This window comes from Drosophila virilis, chromosome X, assembly GCF_030788295.1.
Source record: "Drosophila virilis strain 15010-1051.87 chromosome X, Dvir_AGI_RSII-ME, whole genome shotgun sequence".
In the NCBI taxonomy this organism is placed as follows: Eukaryota; Metazoa; Arthropoda; class Insecta; order Diptera; family Drosophilidae; genus Drosophila; species Drosophila virilis.
In genome coordinates this window covers 25153816-25176299 of record NC_091543.1, presented here as the reverse complement: position 1 = coordinate 25176299, position 22484 = coordinate 25153816, and the positions used below count along the sequence as shown (strand labels likewise).

General features: G+C 43.6%; 2 protein-coding genes across 3 annotated transcripts; one reads left to right on the top strand and one right to left on the bottom strand.

The window, feature by feature from the left end:
* Positions 1–4639: 4639 nt before the first annotated feature.
* LOC6631965 (uncharacterized) lies at positions 4640–7865 on the bottom strand. Of its 2 annotated transcripts, none has more exons than XM_002055192.4 (2): positions 7621–7865; positions 4640–7552 (listed from the first exon to the last, which is right to left on the bottom strand). In XM_002055192.4, the coding sequence occupies exons 1-2, from the start codon at positions 7826–7828 to the stop codon at positions 4785–4787; spliced, it is 2976 nt and encodes a 991-aa protein (XP_002055228.2). In that variant the 5' UTR covers positions 7829–7865; the 3' UTR covers positions 4640–4784. The 2 variants fall into 2 exon arrangements, with proteins under 2 accessions (XP_002055228.2, XP_070065377.1); XM_070209276.1 differs by having other exon boundaries at positions 4640–7568; positions 7621–7755.
* A 2226-nt stretch (positions 7866–10091) lies between these two features.
* Positions 10092–16974, top strand: Npc1b (Niemann-Pick type C-1b). The gene is made up of 6 exons (XM_002055193.4): positions 10092–11357; positions 11475–11776; positions 13128–14057; positions 14116–14525; positions 14595–14749; positions 15506–16974. Exons 1-6 carry the CDS (start codon positions 10179–10181, stop codon positions 16292–16294), a joined length of 3765 nt encoding a protein of 1254 aa, XP_002055229.1. The 5' UTR covers positions 10092–10178; the 3' UTR covers positions 16295–16974.
* Positions 16975–22484: the final 5510 nt, after the last annotated feature.

The window sequence follows — 22484 nt, the reverse complement described above, 5'->3', positions numbered from 1 at the left end:
TAACTGGAGCAAGCTCGAGTGCTCTTAGTTCGGCCATGCAACTCCGGTCACTCTGTGGCAACTCCGGGTCGGCACTCCGGTCACACGGACACAGATGGGGACACACACAAACAAACAAACAGACACAAACACACACGCACACTCGCAGACAGACAGACAGACAGACAAAGCTCGCTCGCTCGCTGAGTCGCAGACCGTGTCAGTCAACGTGTGCGAGCACGCGGAAAAACAAATGTAAACTGTTTTTGCTGCATGGCCAGCGAGCGTTTGGAAGCGCCAGCAGCAAGCATTAGCAGCCGCAGCCGCAGCAGCAGCAGCAGCAGCAGTAGTCGGTAGCAGCAGCGATGGCTCCAACGAAACGAAGGCACGAATGCGAACACGAACGATTTGCCGAATAACAACGACGCTCACACGAACAGCTGGCCGAAGGCAGCCGAACCGATACTCAGGCGCAGACACATAGACAGGCACACACACACACACACACACAGACACTCACTCGCTCACTCACTCACGCATACACACACACACACATACATACACTTTGTAGAGACGTCGTAAAGCAGCAACGGCAGTGTGTAGGCAGCGAAATATATTTAAGACGTCGCTTAGCGGTGAAGCGCCGCACACGAATGCGACCGAGATGCGACTGCGACTGCGATGTGACCGACAGAGGCCCAACGCTGTGCGCTGCCAACAACAATAACAGCGAATGCTGCCAAAGTCGACGCAGCTGCTGGTGCTGCGCTGCTGCTGCTGCTGCTGCTGCTGCTGCTGCTGCTGCTGCTGCTGCTGCTGCTACTGCTACTGCGACGACGGCTGTTGCGCTGCTCTTTGTCGTCGGTGTTTGTGCTTTTGTCTTTTGGCCATTGCCAATTTGCCAGGCCAAACAACATTTGCATTTGGGTAGCCGCTGCTCCTGCTCTCAGTTTAGTTAACAGAACCAGAGAACTGAAATGCCGAAAGCTTTTGTGCACTTCGTGCAACTTCCGGCAACTAGCGGAAGCAGCAAGCAAGCAAGCAACAACAACTACAAAAACAACTACAACAACAGCAATAACAACAGAAACACTTTTTTCCCCTTTTTCAACCCGAAGGCAATGAGCAAGCAACGGAGTCACAGCCAAAAGAGGATTCGTTTGCCGGAGTCAAAGCCGGAGCCGGCTAAAGAGAACTGACGCGATTTGCAATTGCATTTGCAACTCTTCTTGTTGCCTTTGTTGTTGTTGTTTTTTGTTGTCTGTTGTTTGTTTTTGCAGTTGCCAAGCATAAATATGCCTTTATAAACTAGAGCAGTTTCATTGTTGAATGACAACGCGTGCCACCTGGCGTATGAGTAACAACATTTTAACATAATTTTGATTGACAAAATATTGTTTAAGAATTTGGAATTGTTATTTATTATATTTACGTAGGCTTAGATGATATTCAAAATATTAAACAGCATCCTTATTTTAAGAGTGCATAAATAACTAAAACTAATACTCAAACTTTGCAAAATGTGCATCCAATTTGAACTAACAGGAGTGTTCACAGTGGCTCTAATTTTAACAGTGGGACGATCCATTCTGTAACAAAATGAAGTTCGCTTTGAAATGGACAGACAGAACGACGGACACAGTAGCAAAGGTACATGGTTATAGCGAGTCGACAATTCATAGAGATTCAAAATATATATGCATCTAGTTTATGGTATGGGCCATATTAAGAACATACAGACTGTACTGGAAACAACATGCTTGAAGCTGGTGTAAGATAATACGTTGGAGATAATTAGAATTAGTTACGCACACACATACATTAATATATGTACGCAAACAACAGCAATGCACGCAACGATCGTTTACGAAAGTTTTCAATTTGCGCCCTGGCGTATGCAACAAAAATGTAATTGTGTACAGCGCCTGTAAGTTAACAGCGACGCGCCATTAAACTGTTAACGTTCAACTGTTAACTGCTCAAGCTGTTAAACTGCGTAACAGTTACGAGCGAATAAGAATTGCAACAATCATAAAAACGCAACACACAGCAACGCTGACTGCGACCGCGACCGCGACGAGAGCTGCGACGCCACTGCAACGCTGACAGCCGAAAAACCACGTTTTTGTGCAGAAGGCATTCACACCAAAAAAGTTCTTGTCGCCTGCCGTCGTACGTCTCTGCATGCTGCACGTGTGCACGTTTTTCGTGTTCGGCACTTGTCGGCTCGGCAAGTGGGATTCGGCAGCGACAACGTCAGCGTTAGCGTTAGCGTCAGCGGCATCCGCATCGCTCTCTCTGTTCCACACACACACATCAACCCAGAGAAGCAGGCCGGCCTGCTCGCTCGCACGTTTTGGCATTTGTGTAGCCGGTTTTGTCGGTTTTTTAGGTTTTTCGGCTTTTTTGCCGCAACCAAATAGGAAACGCGAATTGCGAATTGCGAAATGAAACGCAGTGGAACATCAATGGGGATCTACGTCATTCGTTTGCTCATTTTAAGGCTGCAAAAATTGATGACACACTCACATACACACACACACACACACACACACACACACAGAGAGAGTCGCCTACAAACGACGTCACAGTTTTGTAGGCTAGTGACGTCGAAGTCGCGTCGCTGCCTGGTCCTAATCCGTTAGGTTAAAGGCAAACGTTAAGACTGCAGCTGACTATTTTTGTGATGCAATCGGAGGGAGTTGCGAAATTATAAAATGCCACTCATAATACACAACACACAACACACACACACACAAACACACACCCACATGATACAAAAAAAAAAACACGCACACATGATTCGCGCACTCTTCTTCTTCATTTTTAACCTTCTGCTGATTTCGCCAATTGTTGTTGTTTATGCCTTTCCTGTTGTTATTATTATTATTATTATTATTATGATTATCTTAATGACGCGCTCTTTTGGGGCCCGGGCCAGTTAAAGTTTTGGGCGACGTCGTCGTCATCAGCTGCGGCGCGTGTTAATGCACCACTTCCTGTTACGCTACTGTACCGGAGCGAAATACCTTTGCCGATATTAGTGCAACGGCAGCTTACGAATTTGGTCGCTCTCACTCTCGTATTCGCTCTTTGTCTGTCTTTCTGTGCGCGACTGTCTGTCTCTCTGCTGCCATCGCGCGCTCGCTCTCTCTCACACTCTCTCTCTCGCTCTCTCTCTCTCTCTCTTTCTCTCTGACTCTGTTTCTACTCCTCTCGTTCCTTTTTTGTGATTGTTTTTGGGAAGCCAACTGCAACTCCGGGCATGCGATTTGAAAATTGTGTCGTCAGCTTGACACAATTTTCCAGAATGCGCCTGGAACGTAGAAAGCAAGTTATCTGGAACGGTAACGGGAACAGATTTTCGGGAACGCTGCATTGCAGGGCAGGAGGGTGGTGCTTTGCAGATGCGCTTCTGCTGCCGCCACCGCCGCCGCTGCTGACGAACGCATTTTGGATTGTTCATCTAGCTCTGGACTTTGCAGAGCACGTGTCCACATGCTCCGCATACACTTCTCACTGTGAATGCCTCCATTAACGGTTTCGTCATTAAATAATCTGACAGTGGCTCAATTAGCTGTTTTCGGTTAGCTGACTTTTCGGTTTCTGGCTTCTATTCGCATTTTATGCATTGCCAAGATGACAGCCAAGCAACTAATCAAATTAGCTGCCTCCTGAATGCCGGCAACAATCCATGCATTATGCATTTTGCAGCAACAGCAGCAGCTGCCAAAATGCTAAATACTCTCTCTGTGTGTGTGTGAGTGTGCGTGTGTGTGTGCGTGAGAGTTCAATAGCATTCTGCCCGGCATTAAAAAATAAATAAAGCCGCCGCTTGCTGCAGTTGGCAGTTGAGAGCAGCAGCAGCAGCAGCAATAACCGCAGCAGCAAAGCAGCAGAGCTAAAACTAAAGAGAACGAAAACTTAACACTATGTTAACAGTTCGTTAGCAGTGGCCAAAGCTTTTGCACTGTTAAGCAGTAGAAATAGTTGGACTTAACAGCCGGGCTAACAGCTGAAGATGCATGCAGCAAGATCACATTAGACCAAACCGACTTTTAAGCAAACCAGTTCAAGTCCGGATATCAAATGTATTTATTCTTATAACGAATCGACCCTTAAAAAAGCCTTTTCCTTTTTTATTTCAAATAAAGAACATTTTAAAGAATATCAAGAGACCCAAAGTTTACAGCCCTAGTTATGGGATTTGTCTAACCAAATTTGATGATTGATTGTTTAGAGCAATATTTTGCAGTTGATCCATTGTAAATGAAAAAACTTTATTGCTTACTGAAGAAAGATTGAAAAATGCATAAATAATGAGGGGCTTAAACAAATTTCTGGATTCAAGGATCCAGAAAACCAGCTTTACGAACTATGCCTAAAGGCAGAAAATTGAAATATGAAACAGCGACCTATTTTGGGATATAAATTAAAAACAATAAAGTAACCAAATGATATAATGATCGACATATGTATTGCCCGCAATAGACGGACAGTTATTGGTGCAGATCAAGTATATAAAGATTATATTTGAATGAGATTGAGAATGTCTACTTTTAGGCGCTGCATATTTCATGACAAACTGAGAATAGCCTCTGCTTCGAGGGCATGCAAAGGCAAGAGCGCATATCTCTGGGGTACTTTTATTACTAGTTACTTATTGTTGATGCCAAATATGGTTAGTTTTTTTTTACTAGCTAGAAACATTTCAATAAAATTTGGTTAACAAATCGTTCAGAGCATGGACTACATAAAAGTTTCGCTTCCCGAGTTTTTGTCATTCGGATAAAGAGATTTTCACATCATTGGATCAGCGTGGGACGCAGCTTGATGGGTCTATCGTGGGTAATGGGGATCGCATGATCCCGTACAGAGAGCTCCAAATAGATGGGCTCTGTGTAATCATTGGTTAGGACACGCAAGTCCTGTCCGGTCAGTCGCATATAGTTCGTGCTGTTCAGCATGAACTGATCGCAATTGTGACAATTGTCAAGACCACGCACCTGCATAATGCTGCTGCGGCAAATGTCAACGCGCCGATTGAAGACGGTCATGTGCACGTGCACCGGCTGCGGCAGCTCCAGGCTAACCATCCACAGGGCCATTACGTTCTCACCGCCCATGCGCACCTCCTCGGCGGCAGACGGGCTCTCGGATGTGGCGTTGGATGCGTTTGCCGTTGCGGAATGGAAATCCGTGGATCCCTGCGTCTGCTGTTGCTGCAGAGGTTGCCCGCCTGTACGCTCATTGGCCTGCAGTCGGGTGCGACAGGCCATCACAAAGAGTGGCATGTGACCCGTGTATTTGGCATAGCCTTTGGGCAGGCCCGCATTGTAGACGTGCGAGTAATGCATGTGGGGCAGCTCGAAGGGTTTATTCTTGTACCCAGCATAGACGATCATCGATAGGCAGACGTTCTGCGACCGCTTGAAGGAGCGCGGCTGGAACATGATCAGCACCTGATCCCGTTCGTAGATCTCATTGAGAGCCAGACCCGGCTCACTCAGATGCACCTCCAGAAAGTGGGCAAGTAGCGATTCGTTGAGCAGACGCGAACAGCCGGGCATGCGTAGTGGACACTCGAAGTGTATGCCTTTTGTGTCCCCGATGCTTGGCTTCTGCCAGTCGATCGATCCCATGGCGCTCAGCATGCGCATATAATTGCGGCTGGCCTTATCCTGAAACAGACGCAACTGGCGCAGCCGCAAGGCAATGTCCTGGGCACGCTGCTCCCGGCTTTGGCAGTCGAACTCCCGGGACAAGTAGGCGCAGCGCTCAATGGCAGCGCGTGCGGCCTCCTCGCCCAGTATGGGTGCGCCTACATGGCCAACATTCAATGCATCGATTGGCAAATATTTGATCCGCTCGCGCGGACTATACAAGCCGCCGGGTGGGCGAGTCTTGTCAAAGGCGCTCGGATTGCACCACACCTCGTTTAGGGTGTCCGCCGAGCCGTTCTTGATGCCACTCCACTCGGACGACAGCTGAGCAGCTGTTTGTGGAAACTCTGGCATGCCGTCCAGCTCATGATCGAGCTGCTGCAGCGACGATGTCTCTGTATGGACAATTGGCTTGGTTTTCATCAGACCGGACATATTCTGTTCGTTGAGCAGCAAACGAGGTGTGCCCGGTGCCAAAAGCACCTGCAGCTGCACCTCATCCGCGGTATCCACGCTGTGCGACTGGCATTTAGCGAACCGCTTTGCCGCATGCTGCTGGGCGGCCACCCGGCCGGGCAGATTCACAATTTTGGGCGTGCGGCGCAGCCGATGGGTCAGTTCGACATTTTCATTGGACTCCAGACTTTGTGTCCGCTTGCCGCTGTGATTCGATATTGATGGAAAGCGATAGCGGAAGCCAGGTGCATGTGGCTTCTTGAGTTGGCTCTGGCTCGATTTCACTGGATCGGCCGCAAAGGCATCCAGTTTCATCTCCGGCTTTCGGATCTCCCCCTTCTTTTGATGTGCCGAACTGCTGCGCTCATTCGGCGCTGTGGGCAATACGTAGGGTGGTGGTGGTGGGGGTGGTGGTGCTGGTGCTGGTGCTGTTGTTATTGTTGGGCTTGTTGCTGTTGGTGGCGGCGGTGGTGGCGGTGGTGGTATAGGCGGCGGTGGCGGCGGCGGCGGCGGTGGCGCTGCCGTATTAATCATGCGCTTGCTCTTCATGCTTTCCACTTTGTGCATAGCCTGGCAGCTGTAGCAGCCGCAATCTACCGATCGTTCCGCTGCAGTGTGGCACGGCTCCGGCTCAAATAGCGAGTCGATTGGCGCTTGATTTTCCGACAGCGGCTGTTGGTAATGCATCGACGGCACCGGCAACACATCAAAGTACTGACTGGATTGTGCGTATGGTCGATCCTGCTGGCTCTGGCCAGTGTATGGACTCAACGGATTTGGTAGGTCGACCGGCTCATAGAACTCTAGTTCAGGCAAATCATCGCATGCCGTCTGCCATGGCTCCATATTGTGGATTGGCTCGTTATAGTCGCCATTGAAGTCGGCCGCACAGTAGAGTTCAACGCATGGAGCTGGTGATTCCGGTTCCATGTAGCCGCATGCACACACCTCCTGTGCTCGATAGCCGCCGTCCAGACGCTGACCCAGCTGGATACGTTCACCCTCAGTTTGGGTGTAGCTGTCCTGGCATGTGCGCTGCTGGCACTGGCAGGTCTCTACCTCAAGCTCCTCCCGCTCCCGTTCCCTCTCTCGCTCTCGCTCACGCTCACGCTCATTGCGTTGCTGTCGGCGCCATTCGCGCTCGCGATCTCCCATATAGATGAGTTCTAATGTTGTCACCGGTATGCCCAGTCGATCGTAGTGCATACGCTGGCGGAACAGCTCCACAAATCCAATGGTATAATCGCCACTATCCTCTTCCAAATCCTGCTGAAAATCTGGCTGCCAGTCCGCAGGCTCCCTGACCTGATGGCTATACCTGAAGAGCACTTGGCTGGCGCCAGCTGTCAAGCGTCTGCCCGAATTGGCCGCTTCCCCCGGCAAATGCCACTCGATATCCCGCACCAATCGATGATACTCGCCGGCCAAGTCCTCAAGATGGCGTGCGTTGCTGGCTGGAAAAGTGTGTCTCTATATGGTTATCTAGTCTTGGCTGGCATCTGGGTTCGGCTGTGTGACTTACAAAAATGCTTTGGCTGCACCGACAGATGCACCTGGCTGTTGGCCTTTTGATTTGAGGGCACTACGGCCAAATCTTCGGGCGAGTCAAATTGTTGCGATTGTGTTTCTGTCTTGTGTTCCTGATTGTTTGTGTTTGTATACCCATTCCACGCTGCTGTTGCTTCGTGTACACAATTTTTTTGTTTCGAGTAGTAAAACTTTTTTTCCATATCTTACTTAACTATTTGATTTTATTGAACCAGCCTGGTAGCACATGAATTCAAATTTTCTGACTCAAATATCAGCGTTTGCCTTGCCAGCCACATTATTCTTCAGAAATATCACATTATTACAAAAATAATTGAGATAATGCGAATTATAACGAGCTGAGCCCGCTTATAATAATAATGCATTGTTCAAATTATACCAAGTACAATTTGTTATAACCATTTCGTTTGATAAGATCTTCAATATACGATTTAAGTATTGATAGCAATACAAACCTATCTAAAGATGACTATAATTAGGTTCCAGCCCTCAACTAACGCATCGCACGTTAGGGCTTACAGCTGGGTAATAAGACCCTATTGCTGACATTTCTAATTGGCATATATATTGCTTATCAGCGCATTTTTTACACCGAACACACACCTGGCTAAACTAATGGGTTATTCACAGGCCTGGTGACGCCGGCTTCTTTGGGTAGCTGAGGTAGCGATCTGTCGATGAGTGTTTCTTTTTGTTTTAGCAGCTGCTCGCGATAAGTGTAAGTCGCTATAAAATTATTTGCCATTTGACTGCGCGTTCGTTAGTTGTCGAATTCTCAAGTGAACACCTGTTTAGCCCGCTCACGATAAGCGACAGCTGCCGGGGTCTTGAAAATTATTAAAACACTTGCATACCATAAAAAAAATATATAGAGCGCCCAGACGCAACATGGCAAGGTAACAAAAGCCATTAGGCCGTGACGAATGACCAAGTGAATCACATACAAAAACCTCTAACGAGCCATTTTATGTATTATCTTCTTCTATTGCTACTAAGGAAAATAAAAATGATCGTTTTATTGATTGACTGATTGACCGACTGGCTGACTGACTGACAGCTGGTAGTGCTGGGTTTTTCTAAATGCCATCTTGGTTGGATAATAAAATAATCTAGATTTGTATATAAGCATGCATGCATGCATGTGGGAGGAATAACACATACATATAACATGTATAAACATATGAGTGCATATAGTCGTAGGTTTAGCTTTTCGTGCTACGATGTAATTTACACATAAAAAAGGAATTGTTAAATATCGCCCTCCTACGCGATTCTCACGAATTCAAGCTGGACTTACCACAATACATCACAATTTAAACATTATACCACGAAATTGTGTAGCAAATCTCTTCGTCAACTCTATCTCTATTTAAATCTCTGATACTTCATGTCTCTTAATTTCTCTCTACTGTACTCCCTCTTTCTCTCTCTCTCTCTCTCATACTCTATGTATCCCTCTCTCTTTCTCCCACACTCCATGTATATCTCTCCCCCCTTTCTTTCTCTCCACCCTCTCTTTCCAGCTTTAACTTTATCTCCTTTTTTTTCTCTCTCTCTGTCCTCGTCCACCTTCTCTCTTTCTCTCTCTCTCTCTCTCACTCTCTCTCTCTCTCTCTCTCTATCCCCTTTCAATATCTTTATCTCTTCTGTTTCTTTCTTTCTCTCTCTGTCTGTCTCTCTCTCTCCTTCTCTCTCTCTCCCCTCTCTATCTCTCTATCTCATTCACTCTCTTTCTCTATATGCTCTCTATTTTGCTTTGCTCCTCATGTACAAGTAAAATCCCATGAACATTGAACTACTATCTATAATAGTTACATTGTTCTGCTCTTGAAATTATTATTAACATTCTTCTCTGCTAGGGTATTTAATCTTCGCCATGGTAATGATAGTTGGGTGGTTAGTTAATATATTTATTATTGATATAAAAAAATCATGATCTACTAATGATCAATTATAGATTGTGTTATTTCGGTAAAGGAAGCTGGAACCAGACCATTTAGCCCAGTGCAAATGACAACATAGGTTTAAAAGTTTATGTTTTATATATATATATATATATGTGTACATATATATTTTAGTTATTGGACCCTATCCAGTTTTGAGGGATAAAGTAGTTTTGTTGCTACTCGAATTGAAAATACCACAACAATAACAACAACAAGAAAAATGGAACTTTAATCGATTTCCGAATCGGCTGCCAACGGGCGGCTTATCTGCCTCCGGCCCAGATAAGCCGCAGCTGGGCTGTTAATGGAGCTCAGAGCTGGTTAATCGCCGAATCAGCACCGAAATCTAATCAATGCCCAGCAGAGAGCACTTCAGTTCGATACTGCTACCCACATAGCTAGCTGGTTTTTAATTTCAATTGATTAATCAGTTGTTAGACAGTTAACGAGCTGCTCGGTTGTTGCGCTTAAAGTGGCTGCTGGTCAACTGTGCTGCAAATAAAATTCGTTTTTTTTTTTATTTGTTTTTTTTTTTTCGTTTATTTATTTATTTTTTGTTGTTGTTTTGTTTCTTTTGTGGCCTGAAATGGCAGTGAAATTGCAACTGGTCGCGCTGCTATTGGCAACGGCTGTGCAGCTGGGCGCGAGGGCCGATTGCATTTGGTATGGAGAGAGCCATATGATTGGTGAACATGCACAGAATTTGGCGTACTCTGGTCCCCCCCTGGCCGTAAACAATGCGGATTCTGAGGCCATTTTTGCCAAACGCTGCCCCACCCTGTATGCGGAATACAAGGGCGAAAATGGGGACGAGGAGCTAAAGCTTTGCTGCGATGCAAAACAGATTGTAACCATGGACGGAGGATTGACGCAGGCCGATGGTGTCTATTCAAGGTGTCCAACCTGTACATTGAACATGGCACTGACCGTTTGCTCTATGACCTGTGCCCAAAATCATTCGCTCTTCTTGACCGCCTACCTGGCAAAGAATCCAGACGACGTGGACTTTGTGGAGCACATTGATTATCGCATCCAAGATGAGAGCGTCATGAAAATCTACAACAGCTGTGCCAGCATACAGCATCCGCAAACGGGTCGACCCGCCATGGATCTGGGCTGTGGTGCCTACAATGCCAAGACCTGTAATTATCGCAAATGGTATAACTTCATGGGCGATGCGGAGAACAGCGACTATGTGCCGTTCGTTATCAATTATATGTGGTCGGAGGATGCGCCCGAAGGCTCCGACGATTACTATCTGGAGGTGCATCCGCTCGACTGCGGACAGAGCTATGAGGGCAACTATGCCTGCGCATGCATCGATTGCGAGGAGTCGTGCCCATTGACTGAGGCGCCAACTGGGCCCGTGGATCCGTGGCAGGTGGCCGGACTGTATGGCATCACATTTATAGTTGCCTTGGTGCTGGGCCTGCTGATAACAGGCTTCATTTGCTGGGGTGCCACCGGGGATCGTCGAGGCGCCAATGTTTGTATGCCAACCTTATACGGCGAGTTTCTGTATCGCGGCTGTCGCAGCTGGGGCACCTTCTGTGCCAAGCATCCGGTCCTGGTGCTGGCTCTGTGCTCCTGGGCCATTGGTGGGCTCGGCTATGGTATAGTCTACATGAACGTAACCACCGATCCCGTCGAGCTGTGGGCCAGCGAACAGAGTCAGACGCGCATCGAGAAGGACTATTTCGATCAGCATTTTGGACCCTTCTATCGCACCAATCAGCTCTTTGTGAAGCCAGTAAACAAAAACACGGTAAATATTCTCTCATTTACAACAAAGTATTCACTCATCCTTTCCCCCTCCCTCCCTCTCACTCTCTCTCTCTCTCTATCTATCTCTATCTCTTGGACTCTTTGTCTGTCATCGCAGTTTACACACGAGACAATCAACGGAAATCTCACGTTTGGTCCAGCCTTTGAGCAGAGTTTCCTGCAGGAGGTATTCGAGCTGCAGGAACAGATTATGCAGCTGGGCATGTCAGAGGACGCCGGATTGGACAAGATATGCTATGCGCCAGTTCTCTATCCCGGCCTAACACCCACCGTCGATGACTGTGTCATACAGTCCGTCTATGGCTACTTCCAGCACGACATGTCCAAATTCCAAAGCTCCTATGTGGACGCCAATAACTATACCATAAACTATCTGAATCAATTGGAGGATTGCTTGCGGTAAGTCCCAACAAGTTACATATATGAAAAATCTTAACTGTATTCAAAGTCTGAGTTTGCAAGGCTAAGAAAGAAGGAGTAACAAGGAGAATAGATTTAAGGAATTTAAATAGGGCCTCTGCCTCTCTCTCTCTCTCTCTCTCTCTCTCTCTCTCTCTCTCTCTCTCTCCCTAGAGCATTGAGCTGTCATATATATAGAAAAAAGTTTCGGTTTTTCAAGATATCTTCACCACAATTGGCATTTATTAGTTCCACTTTACTTCTTATCTGATCAACAGAAACCTACCAAACCATAAAGCTCTACAAGTGAGTTTTGCATGAAAAACAACCTCGACAACAACGAGCTTCTTAACACATCAGCTTCTATTGTTAGACACTTGTTAATTTATTCATATTTTTCGTCATTTCCTAACCCGTCACGATCCCACTCTGTACAAAAAGTGTTTGCCCTTTGCACAACACTGGCAAGCTAGTGTTCAGTAAATAGCTAAGATCAATAACAGCTGACTAGCAGCTGATTTGATACTTAAAAAACATTAAACAACACTGGCTGTATTAGTCTGTTACATATTTTATATCCCAGTGTGGTAAAAAGTTCTTGTTTAAATGAACCTCTAAGCTTTGTGTCTGCGAATATATTTAACCTGCGGTGTGCCAAATATAGCTGCTTGTCCTTGATAAACAATGAAATAACTTTCCTTAAATTTCATTTTCAATCGTTTGTTCCTATTGGAGCCATATGATAGAAAGAGGTGGACCTTCAAGCTGTGAAAGGCAAACATAGCTATGTCAACTCAGCTCGCATTTCCAATCAGCGGGTTTTCCCCGTCTTTGGCCGTGGCAAGTTATGTGCTTCAAATGGTTGATTAAACTTTATCACCCATTTCCCCCCTTGGAAAATTTTAATCAAACCGTTCTATCTCGAGAACGTCTTAAGTTTGAGGGCGTACAGTGGAATTTAAAGCATTTAAAGTATTGCTCGAAAAGTGTGAAACATGCATCAGATGAATGTTTACAAAGATCTTGTATCTTCGCTCATAAAATCTTTGATCCGCATTTTCCACCGAGAAAGATAGGATTCTATCAAGAATGTGTGAATTGAATTTTCATAAACATCCTTGGAAATATACGTTCAATATTATATTGGAAAATTTTTGGTTGCCTTTGCCAGGCTTTGGGTTCAGATACAGAAGCCTAGTCAGGCTAAATTAAGTAAGCATAAGAATAAGTTGTCTGAAATATCTAATAAATCTTTCAAATTACGTAGAGAGCGTACCGAAACCGTAAAATTATAGGCATACAATAAATGCATGCATAATAATAATAATTATCATAATTTCACAATAAAAAGTGTGCCAATGATGGAGGACTGCTTCGGCACCTATGGCGGACCCATTGAGCCGGGCATTGCTGTGGGCGGCATGCCAGCTGTTGCGAGTGGCGAGGATCCCGACTATATGCTAGCCACTGGCCTTGTATTGACATTTCTGGGCAAGAACCAGAACGATGTCAGCAAGCTGGATATTAGCTTCGAATGGGAGAAACGCTTCATTGACTTCATGAGGAACTACACCAGCACACGCCTGGACATAGCCTACTCTGCGGAGCGTTCCATACAGGATGCCATTGTCGAGCTATCCGAGGGCGAGGTGGGCACCGTGGTCATCAGCTATGTGGTAATGTTTCTCTACGTGGCCATCGCGCTGGGCCGCATACGTAGCTGTGTCGGCTTCCTGAGGGACTCGCGCATCATGTTGGCCGTGAGTGGAATCGTTATTGTGCTGGCCTCTGTCATCTGCAGCCTGGGCTTTTGGGGATATGTGGGCGTGACAACCACTATGCTGGCAATCGAGGTGATACCGTTCCTGGTGCTCGCCGTTGGCGTTGACAATATCTTCATAATGGTGCACACCTATCAGCGCCTGGATCACAGTCGCTATCCGAGCACACACGAGGCCATCGGCGAGGCCATCGGCCAGGTGGGACCATCCATTCTGCAAACGGCCAGCAGCGAGTTCGCCTGCTTTGCCATTGGCGCCATCTCCGAGATGCCCGCCGTAAAGACATTCGCCATGTACGCAGCCATCGCCATATTGTTGGACTTCTTGCTGCAGATCACCGCCTTTGTGGCTCTGATGGCCATCGATGAGCGACGCTATCTGGACGGTCGCCTGGACATGCTGTGCTGTGTGCGCAGCAAGGTGAAGCCGCAGAAAGCCCATGAGGTTGGCGTACTGGAGCAGCTCTTCAAGAACTTCTATGCGCCCTTCTTGCTATCGAAGTGAGTGACCCTTGAATTTTGAGTGAGTCAGAGCCGTCAATCAATTCATGCATTTCAGACCGGTTAAGATTATCGTGCTGCTTATCTTCACTGTGGTCACGGCCCTGTCTTTGATGGTCATGCCCTCAATTGAACCAGGCTTGGATCAGGAAATGTCCATGCCCAAAGATTCGCATGTGGTCAAGTATTTCCGTTACATGGACGATCTACTGGCCATGGGTGCGCCCGTCTACTGGGTGCTTAAGCCAGGCCTGAACTACAGCAATCCGGCTCATCAGAACTTTATATGCGGCGGCGTTGAATGCAACAACGATTCGCTTTCCGTGCAGCTCTACACGCAGTCGCGCTACCCGCAGATAACCGCACTGGCCCGACCGGCATCCTCATGGATCGACGACTATATCGATTGGATCGGTATTTCTGATTGTTGCAAGATAAATGCCACCACCGGCGGCTTCTGTCCGAGCAGTAAGTGCGCACAAGGCATGCCACCATGCATTTGATTAAACTACAGTCTCATTCGTCTGTTAATTCTAGACTCCAAGAGCGAAGATTGTTACCCCTGTGAGCGGCAATTCACAGAAGATGGACTGCGGCCTACTCCGGAAACATTTGACAAATATGTGCCAATTTTCCTCTCCGATCTACCCGATGCTGAATGCGCCAAGGCTGGCCGACCTTCCTACGCTGACGTAAGTACACAAAACCCTCAAGCACAGCTCAATCAACATTTTTCTCTGTTATAATATATTTACTATTTTCTTATAAAAATGGAATATGCAATGTCTGTCTGTCTGATGAATCTCAGCGAATTTTAAAACTAAAAAGATATTCTATGCTTATCAACCGCAGTTTAGGTATAAATGAAAGGCTTTTACTTTAACCAAACCCCATTTACACGAATTATGTTGTTGTATGCTTGAAATAATTGCAAATATTTAAAGTAAAATATTATTTGATATATTCAAAGCTGCCATAAAGGGAAACTTAGCTTGAATACCGAACCAAAATCCAAAATTGTTTTTTATAACAAACGCAAACACAGTATATAATGCATGCTAAAGCATACAAGAGTGGGTTTTGGTCATGCCAGCCTGTTCGCCTGTCTGCTTATAATTCTCAAATGGTTATAGCTTCATTCTGGGGACAAGACATTGACTGCTGACGATGTAGCCATACAGACAATCTACTCGCTCTTGGTGTTAATACCTCGTTGCAAAGGTTTTAATTGAAAGGAATTTAGAACATTAGAACTAGAAGACAAATCTTGCTTCATTAATATGCCAAAAAAAAAATATAATTATATACGAACCGAAGCTTAAGGCGGCGAAGCGAGGCTTGGCCTAAACCACGAATTGAAACCAACAAACAAAAATCTTTGTGTGCAACCAAAAGAGGAATTTCAAACAATAATGGCTAACATCTGACATATATGTTCATCGTTGCAGGCCGTCATTTATACGCTAAACGACGAGGGTCTGGCTACCATATTGGATACGCACTTTATGCAATACTCGACCACGTCGACAACATCGGACAAGTTTGTGGCGGCGCTGCGGGAGGCGCGTCGTGTCCAGGCTGAAATCAATGAGATGCTGGCCAATAATGGCGCCGATACAGAAGTGTTTCCCTATTGCGTGTTCTTCATCTTTTATGAACAGTATTTGACCATCTGGGATGATGCCCTGGTATCGCTGGGTCTATCGTTGGCGGCCATTTTTGCTGTGACTCTGCTGCTAACCGGGCTGGATATTACGTCGGCCCTGATTGTGCTCTTCATGGTCGTCTGCATTCTGATTAATATGGGCGGCATGATGTGGGCCTGGGACATAACCCTGAACGCCATCTCGTTGGTCAACCTGGTCGTCTGTGTCGGCATTGGCGTTGAGTTCATCTCGCATATTGTGCGCTCGTTTAAGCAGGCCAGGGGCAACGCTCAGCAGCGGGCGTTCCATTCGCTCAGCGTTACCGGCAGCAGCGTTCTATCCGGGATTACGTTGACCAAATTCGCTGGCATTATTGTGCTGGCCTTTTCGAAATCACAGATCTTTCAGGTCTTCTATTTCCGCATGTATTTGGGCATTGTGCTCATTGGTGCCGCACATGGCCTAATCCTGCTGCCAGTTTTGCTCAGTCTGCTCGGCCCGCTCCATGGCCTGGCCAAAGATTCCAGCAGTGAGTCGCTCACCTCAATGTCGCGCAGACAAAGCCAAGAGTCCAAAAACGTTAGGAGTTAATTAATTACTTTATCTTTTTTTTTTCGAGTGTGTGTGCGTGCATGTGATTGTGTGTATGTGTGTGTGTGTGCGTGTGTGTATGCGAGTGCTCATCATATATTTTGTATTTGTTGTATTTGATTTATATATATATCTGTTGCCGGCGCGAGCACTTGCTATTTAAAATTAATAATAAAAAAAAAAACCAAAAAATTGGTGTTTAAGCCATAAATTTGCATAAAATGCTTGGCAGCGAGTCCCTACACCAAACACCACCCACCGCCCACCACCCAGCGACCATCTGCACCCCCTTTATTGTTTATCGCCATGGCACCTTTGTTTTTTATGGCATTAAGCGGCCAACTGCCGCGCACCGCCAAAACAATAAATAAGAAACTCGCAGCGGCAACCCCAAGCTCCGAGCTTCATGTCCGCGCCCGCGCCCTTAGCCCATGGGCAACCTTAGCCAAACCCCAACTGCTGACCCTCAATTCTACCCCCGAACATCTTACGCCTTTTCAGCAAAACTTTGACCAGATTTTTCAGTTGCAGCTTCTTCATTATTATACACTAATTACATGGGGCATAGCTCATGCCCGAACGAGCTCTTTCATCTATCAAAATGTAAAGTTCAGTCATAATTTTAATTTAAGTTATGTTATTTTTAATAAAAACACTGTAAATACCGAAGAAAATAAAAACTATATAATACGTTTATAATTTATCTAATTCAAGCCCGAAATTTCAGCTTTTTTTCACATCAACTGAACCTTAAAACATGAATCATGTTATTGTTGAAATTCGCGCCGACTTAAATATTCTTTTAATAGTTTTCAAATATTTGAAGAACTACTTCGACTAGAAAATTCGACAAATTATGGTGCAAAAGATTAAACTTCAAATATTGTCCAACATTTGTTAGACTAACATACAATATACAAAACCCAATAAAGCAACATTCCAATTGTTCCCTAAAGTAATTAAACTTTATGCTTCCAGCTTTAATTATTTCATTACTTTTTGGAGAAGCGGCAAGAAAGGACTTTTGAGATTCGGCTCGATTGCGGAACACTTTGTGTGGGCTTTCCTGTTGTTAACTGTTCACCGCCTGCTGGCCAGGACGCGTTCTGCGGCTTACAGCACGCAGCGAGACGCCAGCAGCAAAAAAAAAAAAAAGAAGAAAGGCATTACCCAATGGTCACGCACACAGCCAAAAGATGTGCACGGGAATTTAACTCTCAGAATGAGTGTAGTGTTTTTAATTAAAATTAATAAAGTTTATAGTGGTTTTTATGTGCGTCGTCGTCGTCTTCTTGGAGCACAGCTCCAACAGTTCGCAGCTACTTGGGCGCTTCGAGCTACTTGACTGAGAATCCCCTGCCCATGCACACCCGCAGACACCCGCAGTCACCCTCACAACTTGTATGTCCGCCTTCGCGGTTATTTTCGGTGCTTAGCAGCTTGGCTGCTTGCCTGTTGTTTTGCGTCTTAAGCGTCTTGGCCCTAAACCAACAGCCCAGCCACCCACATGGACATTGCTCATCCACCGGAATCACTTAGCTGCGCCGGTTATATTTTCCAGGCATTCAGATTCGGGCACTTGGAACGGCCCTACAACTGAAAAGCATAATTATAAATGTATCAGCTAATGCATATGGCAAAATCAATTTGCAATTACCAGCTGTGCGTGTATGCGTGTGCGTGTGAGCCCAAACAGATGAAGTGAAAAGTGAAGTGCCCGTTTATCGAGTGTCTGCTTGTGGCCCACATGTTTTTCCAGCTAACACTTAATTGCCTTTTCAAAGTACTTAGCTCTGACAATGCCGAGTGCTAATGTTATTCACAAAAAAAAAAAAAAAATTACTCAAGATGGGCTGAAAGGCTTGCACAGACTCTTGAATGCTCTAAGATTTCAAAAATATTTCCTAAACAATGTTTTCTCAAGGAGTATTTAACATGCATGTTTCTATCCAATTGTTTATTGTTATGATTATAATTATTCTCATTAATTATTATGAGTATCACCATCATCATCATTTATCATGCTCAATATAATTATTATTAAAATTGTTGCTTTTATCAATATAGGATCTAATTAATAATTCTTAATCGACTGTTATATCACGACCGTGCTCAATGAGGCAGGAATCGCTTTGAGTTCCATCAAGCGATGTTCAGAGGAATTCGCCGATTCATACACGACAAAGACCATTTGCATATCTTTGATATGACCTTATCTAGAGTATGCCTCATGTGTCTGGTCGCGAAAATATTCTATGCAATCAGACTGAATTAAATTTTTACCGAAACTATTCTTGTTGTTTGCCATTTATGGCTGCAATTGCCATACTCCAGCTCGCTTCTGATCAATAATCTTCCTTGAATTAATCGTAGAAGCGTGCTTGCTGATATATTGATTCTAAGGTTAATTACGGGTGACATAAAATCCTATGGGTTGACTAGCCAACTAAACTTCTCTGTTCCTACTGGACTAACACGTAAATATACACCTTTATCACATTGAACCATTCAGGGTTCTCTTCTTCTTAGTTAACAAACAGATGATCTTAGCATACAGATGTCGTAGTTTGTATTCGCTTGTTTTACTTTGGTTCGATTGGACGGGAGGTGGGATGCAGCACGAAAAACAAAAACATTTCATGTTTTTATTATTTTTTTGAGTCTTGTTTGTATTTTATTATAATTAAATTACTTCACACTCAGCTTATTAGCTAACTGATTATAATTTTATTTCTTATTGGTAATATTATTATTACTACCCAATTTCACTTTATCATTATGGCACATTCATTCGTTAAAGAGCATCTAAAATTCCGCAAACGCCTATTAAATGTTTCTCAGCTCGTTATTAATGTGAAATATTTCTTTGAAAATAGCTCTAATTGCGTTGCTTCCCAATTAAATTTTAATTAATTTTGACAGACATGATATTGGACACATTTATGAGCCCATATGGACGAGGTAATAGTCATGAGAATCATGGCAACCGATGCGAAATTATGTTAGAGCATTGAACTCACACACTCTTCATTGTGGAATATAATTACCAATATCATTCACAAAGCAATCATTTTATGGTCAAATTAAAACCAGCTTAACTATAGTGTAGATATCCTGTTCATAGTTATCTTTTGTGGGATAATGAAATGAACGAGATCTCGCATTGACATCGCACCTCAAACAGTTTGTCGAATCAATGTTGCAAGATTCCTGAACTTATGCACAGGTACGCAATAGGCAAATAAAGCTAAAATTAATTGACAGTATCTGCATGGAAATTTGGGCATATTAAAAATACATGCGGCACACATGACAATTTGAGCAAAATTTGTGGCCATAAATGTGAACGCAATAAGATTCCGAATGGAATGACACGGTAAATCTTTGCGCGTATAACGCATAGGAAACATTTAAATTTCAATGTTATGCACATATAAAACTATATGTATGCATACTTTTATTAATCGGCTATTCGGTTCGGATATATTTACCCATATACAGTGCATGCATACTTGTTTTTGTGTCTCTGTATCTTTATCTGGCGTATCTGCTGTGGCCATAAATGTATCTGTATTTGTTGTTTTTATATTATTGCAACTGCGATTTAATTTCATTTCCATTTTATGCCAGTTCAATTTAAAACTTTTATGATTTCTCATTTAATTTTGCATTAAAATCATTTCAATACCCTGCACTCAGTAAAGTATCTATACGAGCGCTATGAACAGAAGGGCATATCTTTGAGTTTTCAAAATATTCTTTTGACCAACGCCCATCTCAGAGATTTCAACTTAAGTTTATTATTATGTACATATGTGTCATCGCAATTGTACGAACTGTTGTTCTGGTACAGGGTATCTGCTAGTTGATAGACTGCTGCAAAAGCACTTGCACCTGTTAATTGCATAATATGGCTCAATATGGCATTGTTATTTCAACTCTTTATATTGCGGCTAATTTTATCAAACACCCCCGAATGCATATGTGCATGCACGTATTTACGAATACAGATCCATTTGTTGGATATTTCGATATTGTGGCTTTTTATGGACAAACTTCGAAAGCGTTTATAGTCAGGCATTTAAAGTAAATTTTAAATGATTTTGCTTTTATTATAATATTTATTAAAAGTGTAATTGTTATTAATTTAAGTGATATTATTATTAAAAGCATATGCATATTCTGGATTCCTTATTAAAAGTCTAGATCTATGTCAGGTCTTAAGGTATTTCAGGCCTATCATTAACTGACATTGATTCGATTTATCTTCGGGCGGGCTTAACGACTTGTTTAGGCCAACAAAAACCAAAATCAATGTAATTGTTGGTTATATTCATTGCCTTAATCGTTTGGTAAATTGCTCAATTGGTCTGTTGGTCAAGGCCGGAAAATGCATTTTAATTTAAGCCAAATTACAAAGCTTAATTCGATATGGAATTTTAATAAAAGTGTTCAACCAAATTGCAGCCCATTCAAGGTAAAAGCTATTTAGGCATTGTACAATAACATTTATACCTAACAAAAATGGGTAAACGGGTCATGAGTAAATTGTGCGTCTATATATGACACGCGATATCGAACGATATAAATAGTATATCATATTAAGTATACGCAGAATTGGATGTTGTTATGAAAACAATAACAATTAAGGCATATTACATATATTCTAGATCACGAGTAAAGTTGGTCAACTATTGAAATGTTGCATATTAAAATACAAAAAGGTCAAGAAACAATCTAAACCAGGCACAAATATTAATTAAGAGATTCTCAGCTGCCTCTGACTAAACCTGGCTACAAATCAACGCTGAGGGTGTTATGTTAATATGGTAAAAAAAAAAAAAAAAAAAAAAAAACAAATGATTTTATTTATTTATTTGCGCACAAAAGTGGTCGCATACAGTTATATCCATGGAGCGTGGACGAATCAGTAATTTATAAACGTGCTTATAAGCCGCAAATCCAATTCGCGTTGCCAAAATTACAGTTTGCAAAGCATTCGCATTGCAATTTTCAGCCAACTGCCAGACGACAGACGGTTGAATGCATGCACTTGGCCTGAAATGGTTATTACTCCCAGTCTACTGCATGGGGATTTTCAGCTGGCCATGGAATTAGATGGTTGCTCTAAAAAACTGAAGCCAGGCGAAAGCGCGTAAGCGAATGTATTTGGTCTTTGCACAAATTAAATTGAAAATGTATATGAGTTAACCCATCATCGTCTCTCGAATAATTATGCGCGGTACCAAAGAGGAACTTGTCTGAGTGCATCTATAAACATGAAACATTTACCTGACACTGATAAGCATAATGTATTTCACAGAATTATACTAACCATACTTCACTCTACTTTACTCTACTGCAAAAGTAATTCTCTAACATGGCATACTTAACATAGTCATGTTAACCATTTAACATACTGCCATACTACACTATACTTGTAAATATAATAAAAAGGGCAACCGGCTCCAATTAACATAACACACACATAGTTATCTTGATACCTTAACATAATGCAATACTGTACTACGAATGTATTAGCATACTGCTAATAGGTAACAGAGTACACTTGCATAAGTGCTATAACCTAATGCACTACTGTACTTCTAATGTAATTATACTGTTAAGAGGAAGCTGAGCGTGCTTTAATGTTGACAGCTGTGAAAATGTTTAGCCGATTTCGATAACATATGTGGAAAATATTGTTTTGCGATAATACAATATTTCTTTTTCTTAATATATAATCAGAAACATGCAGCTTTGGTCAGAATTTCGGACACTTGATTATAAATGGAATATACAGCAGCAATGGGTTAATGTGCTTAACGATGCGATATCCTTTTCGTAAATATGTGAAAATGTGTGTGCGTGCTTGTGTATGCGACAACAATTTTCAACTAAATTATAACAACAACCTCAACAAACGCACACAATTTAGAGAAATTTCATGCAAAATACAAAAGCAAAAGCAGTTTATACTGCCAGCCACCGCAGTCACAGTAGCGGCAACAACAGCAACAGAAACGGCAACAGCAACAGCAACAGGAACACCAGAAATAGCCAAAGTATTAAATGGCACACGTAACCTAACCAAAAACATATCGAAAATGTCAAACACACATTTGACCAACATTGCCGAGCCCAGCGTGAAATGAACAGTGCCCCCGAAAATTGTGTGTACGCCTCAACA

Excerpts from the sequence above, each read along its gene's own strand:
- LOC6631965 (XM_002055192.4), bottom strand. The coding sequence starts at position 7,828 with ATGGAAAAAAAGTTTTACTACTCGAAACAAAAAAATTGTGTACACGAA. Across the intron at positions 7,553-7,620 it reads GGTGCAGCCAAAGCATTTTT|CCAGCAACGCACGCCATCTT; the intron begins GTAAGTCACACA and ends ACACTTTTCCAG.
- Npc1b (XM_002055193.4), top strand. The coding sequence starts at position 10,179 with ATGGCAGTGAAATTGCAACTGGTCGCGCTGCTATTGGCAACGGCTGTG. Across the intron at positions 14,058-14,115 it reads GCGCCCTTCTTGCTATCGAA|ACCGGTTAAGATTATCGTGC; the intron begins GTGAGTGACCCT and ends CATGCATTTCAG. Across the intron at positions 14,526-14,594 it reads CGGCGGCTTCTGTCCGAGCA|ACTCCAAGAGCGAAGATTGT; the intron begins GTAAGTGCGCAC and ends TGTTAATTCTAG.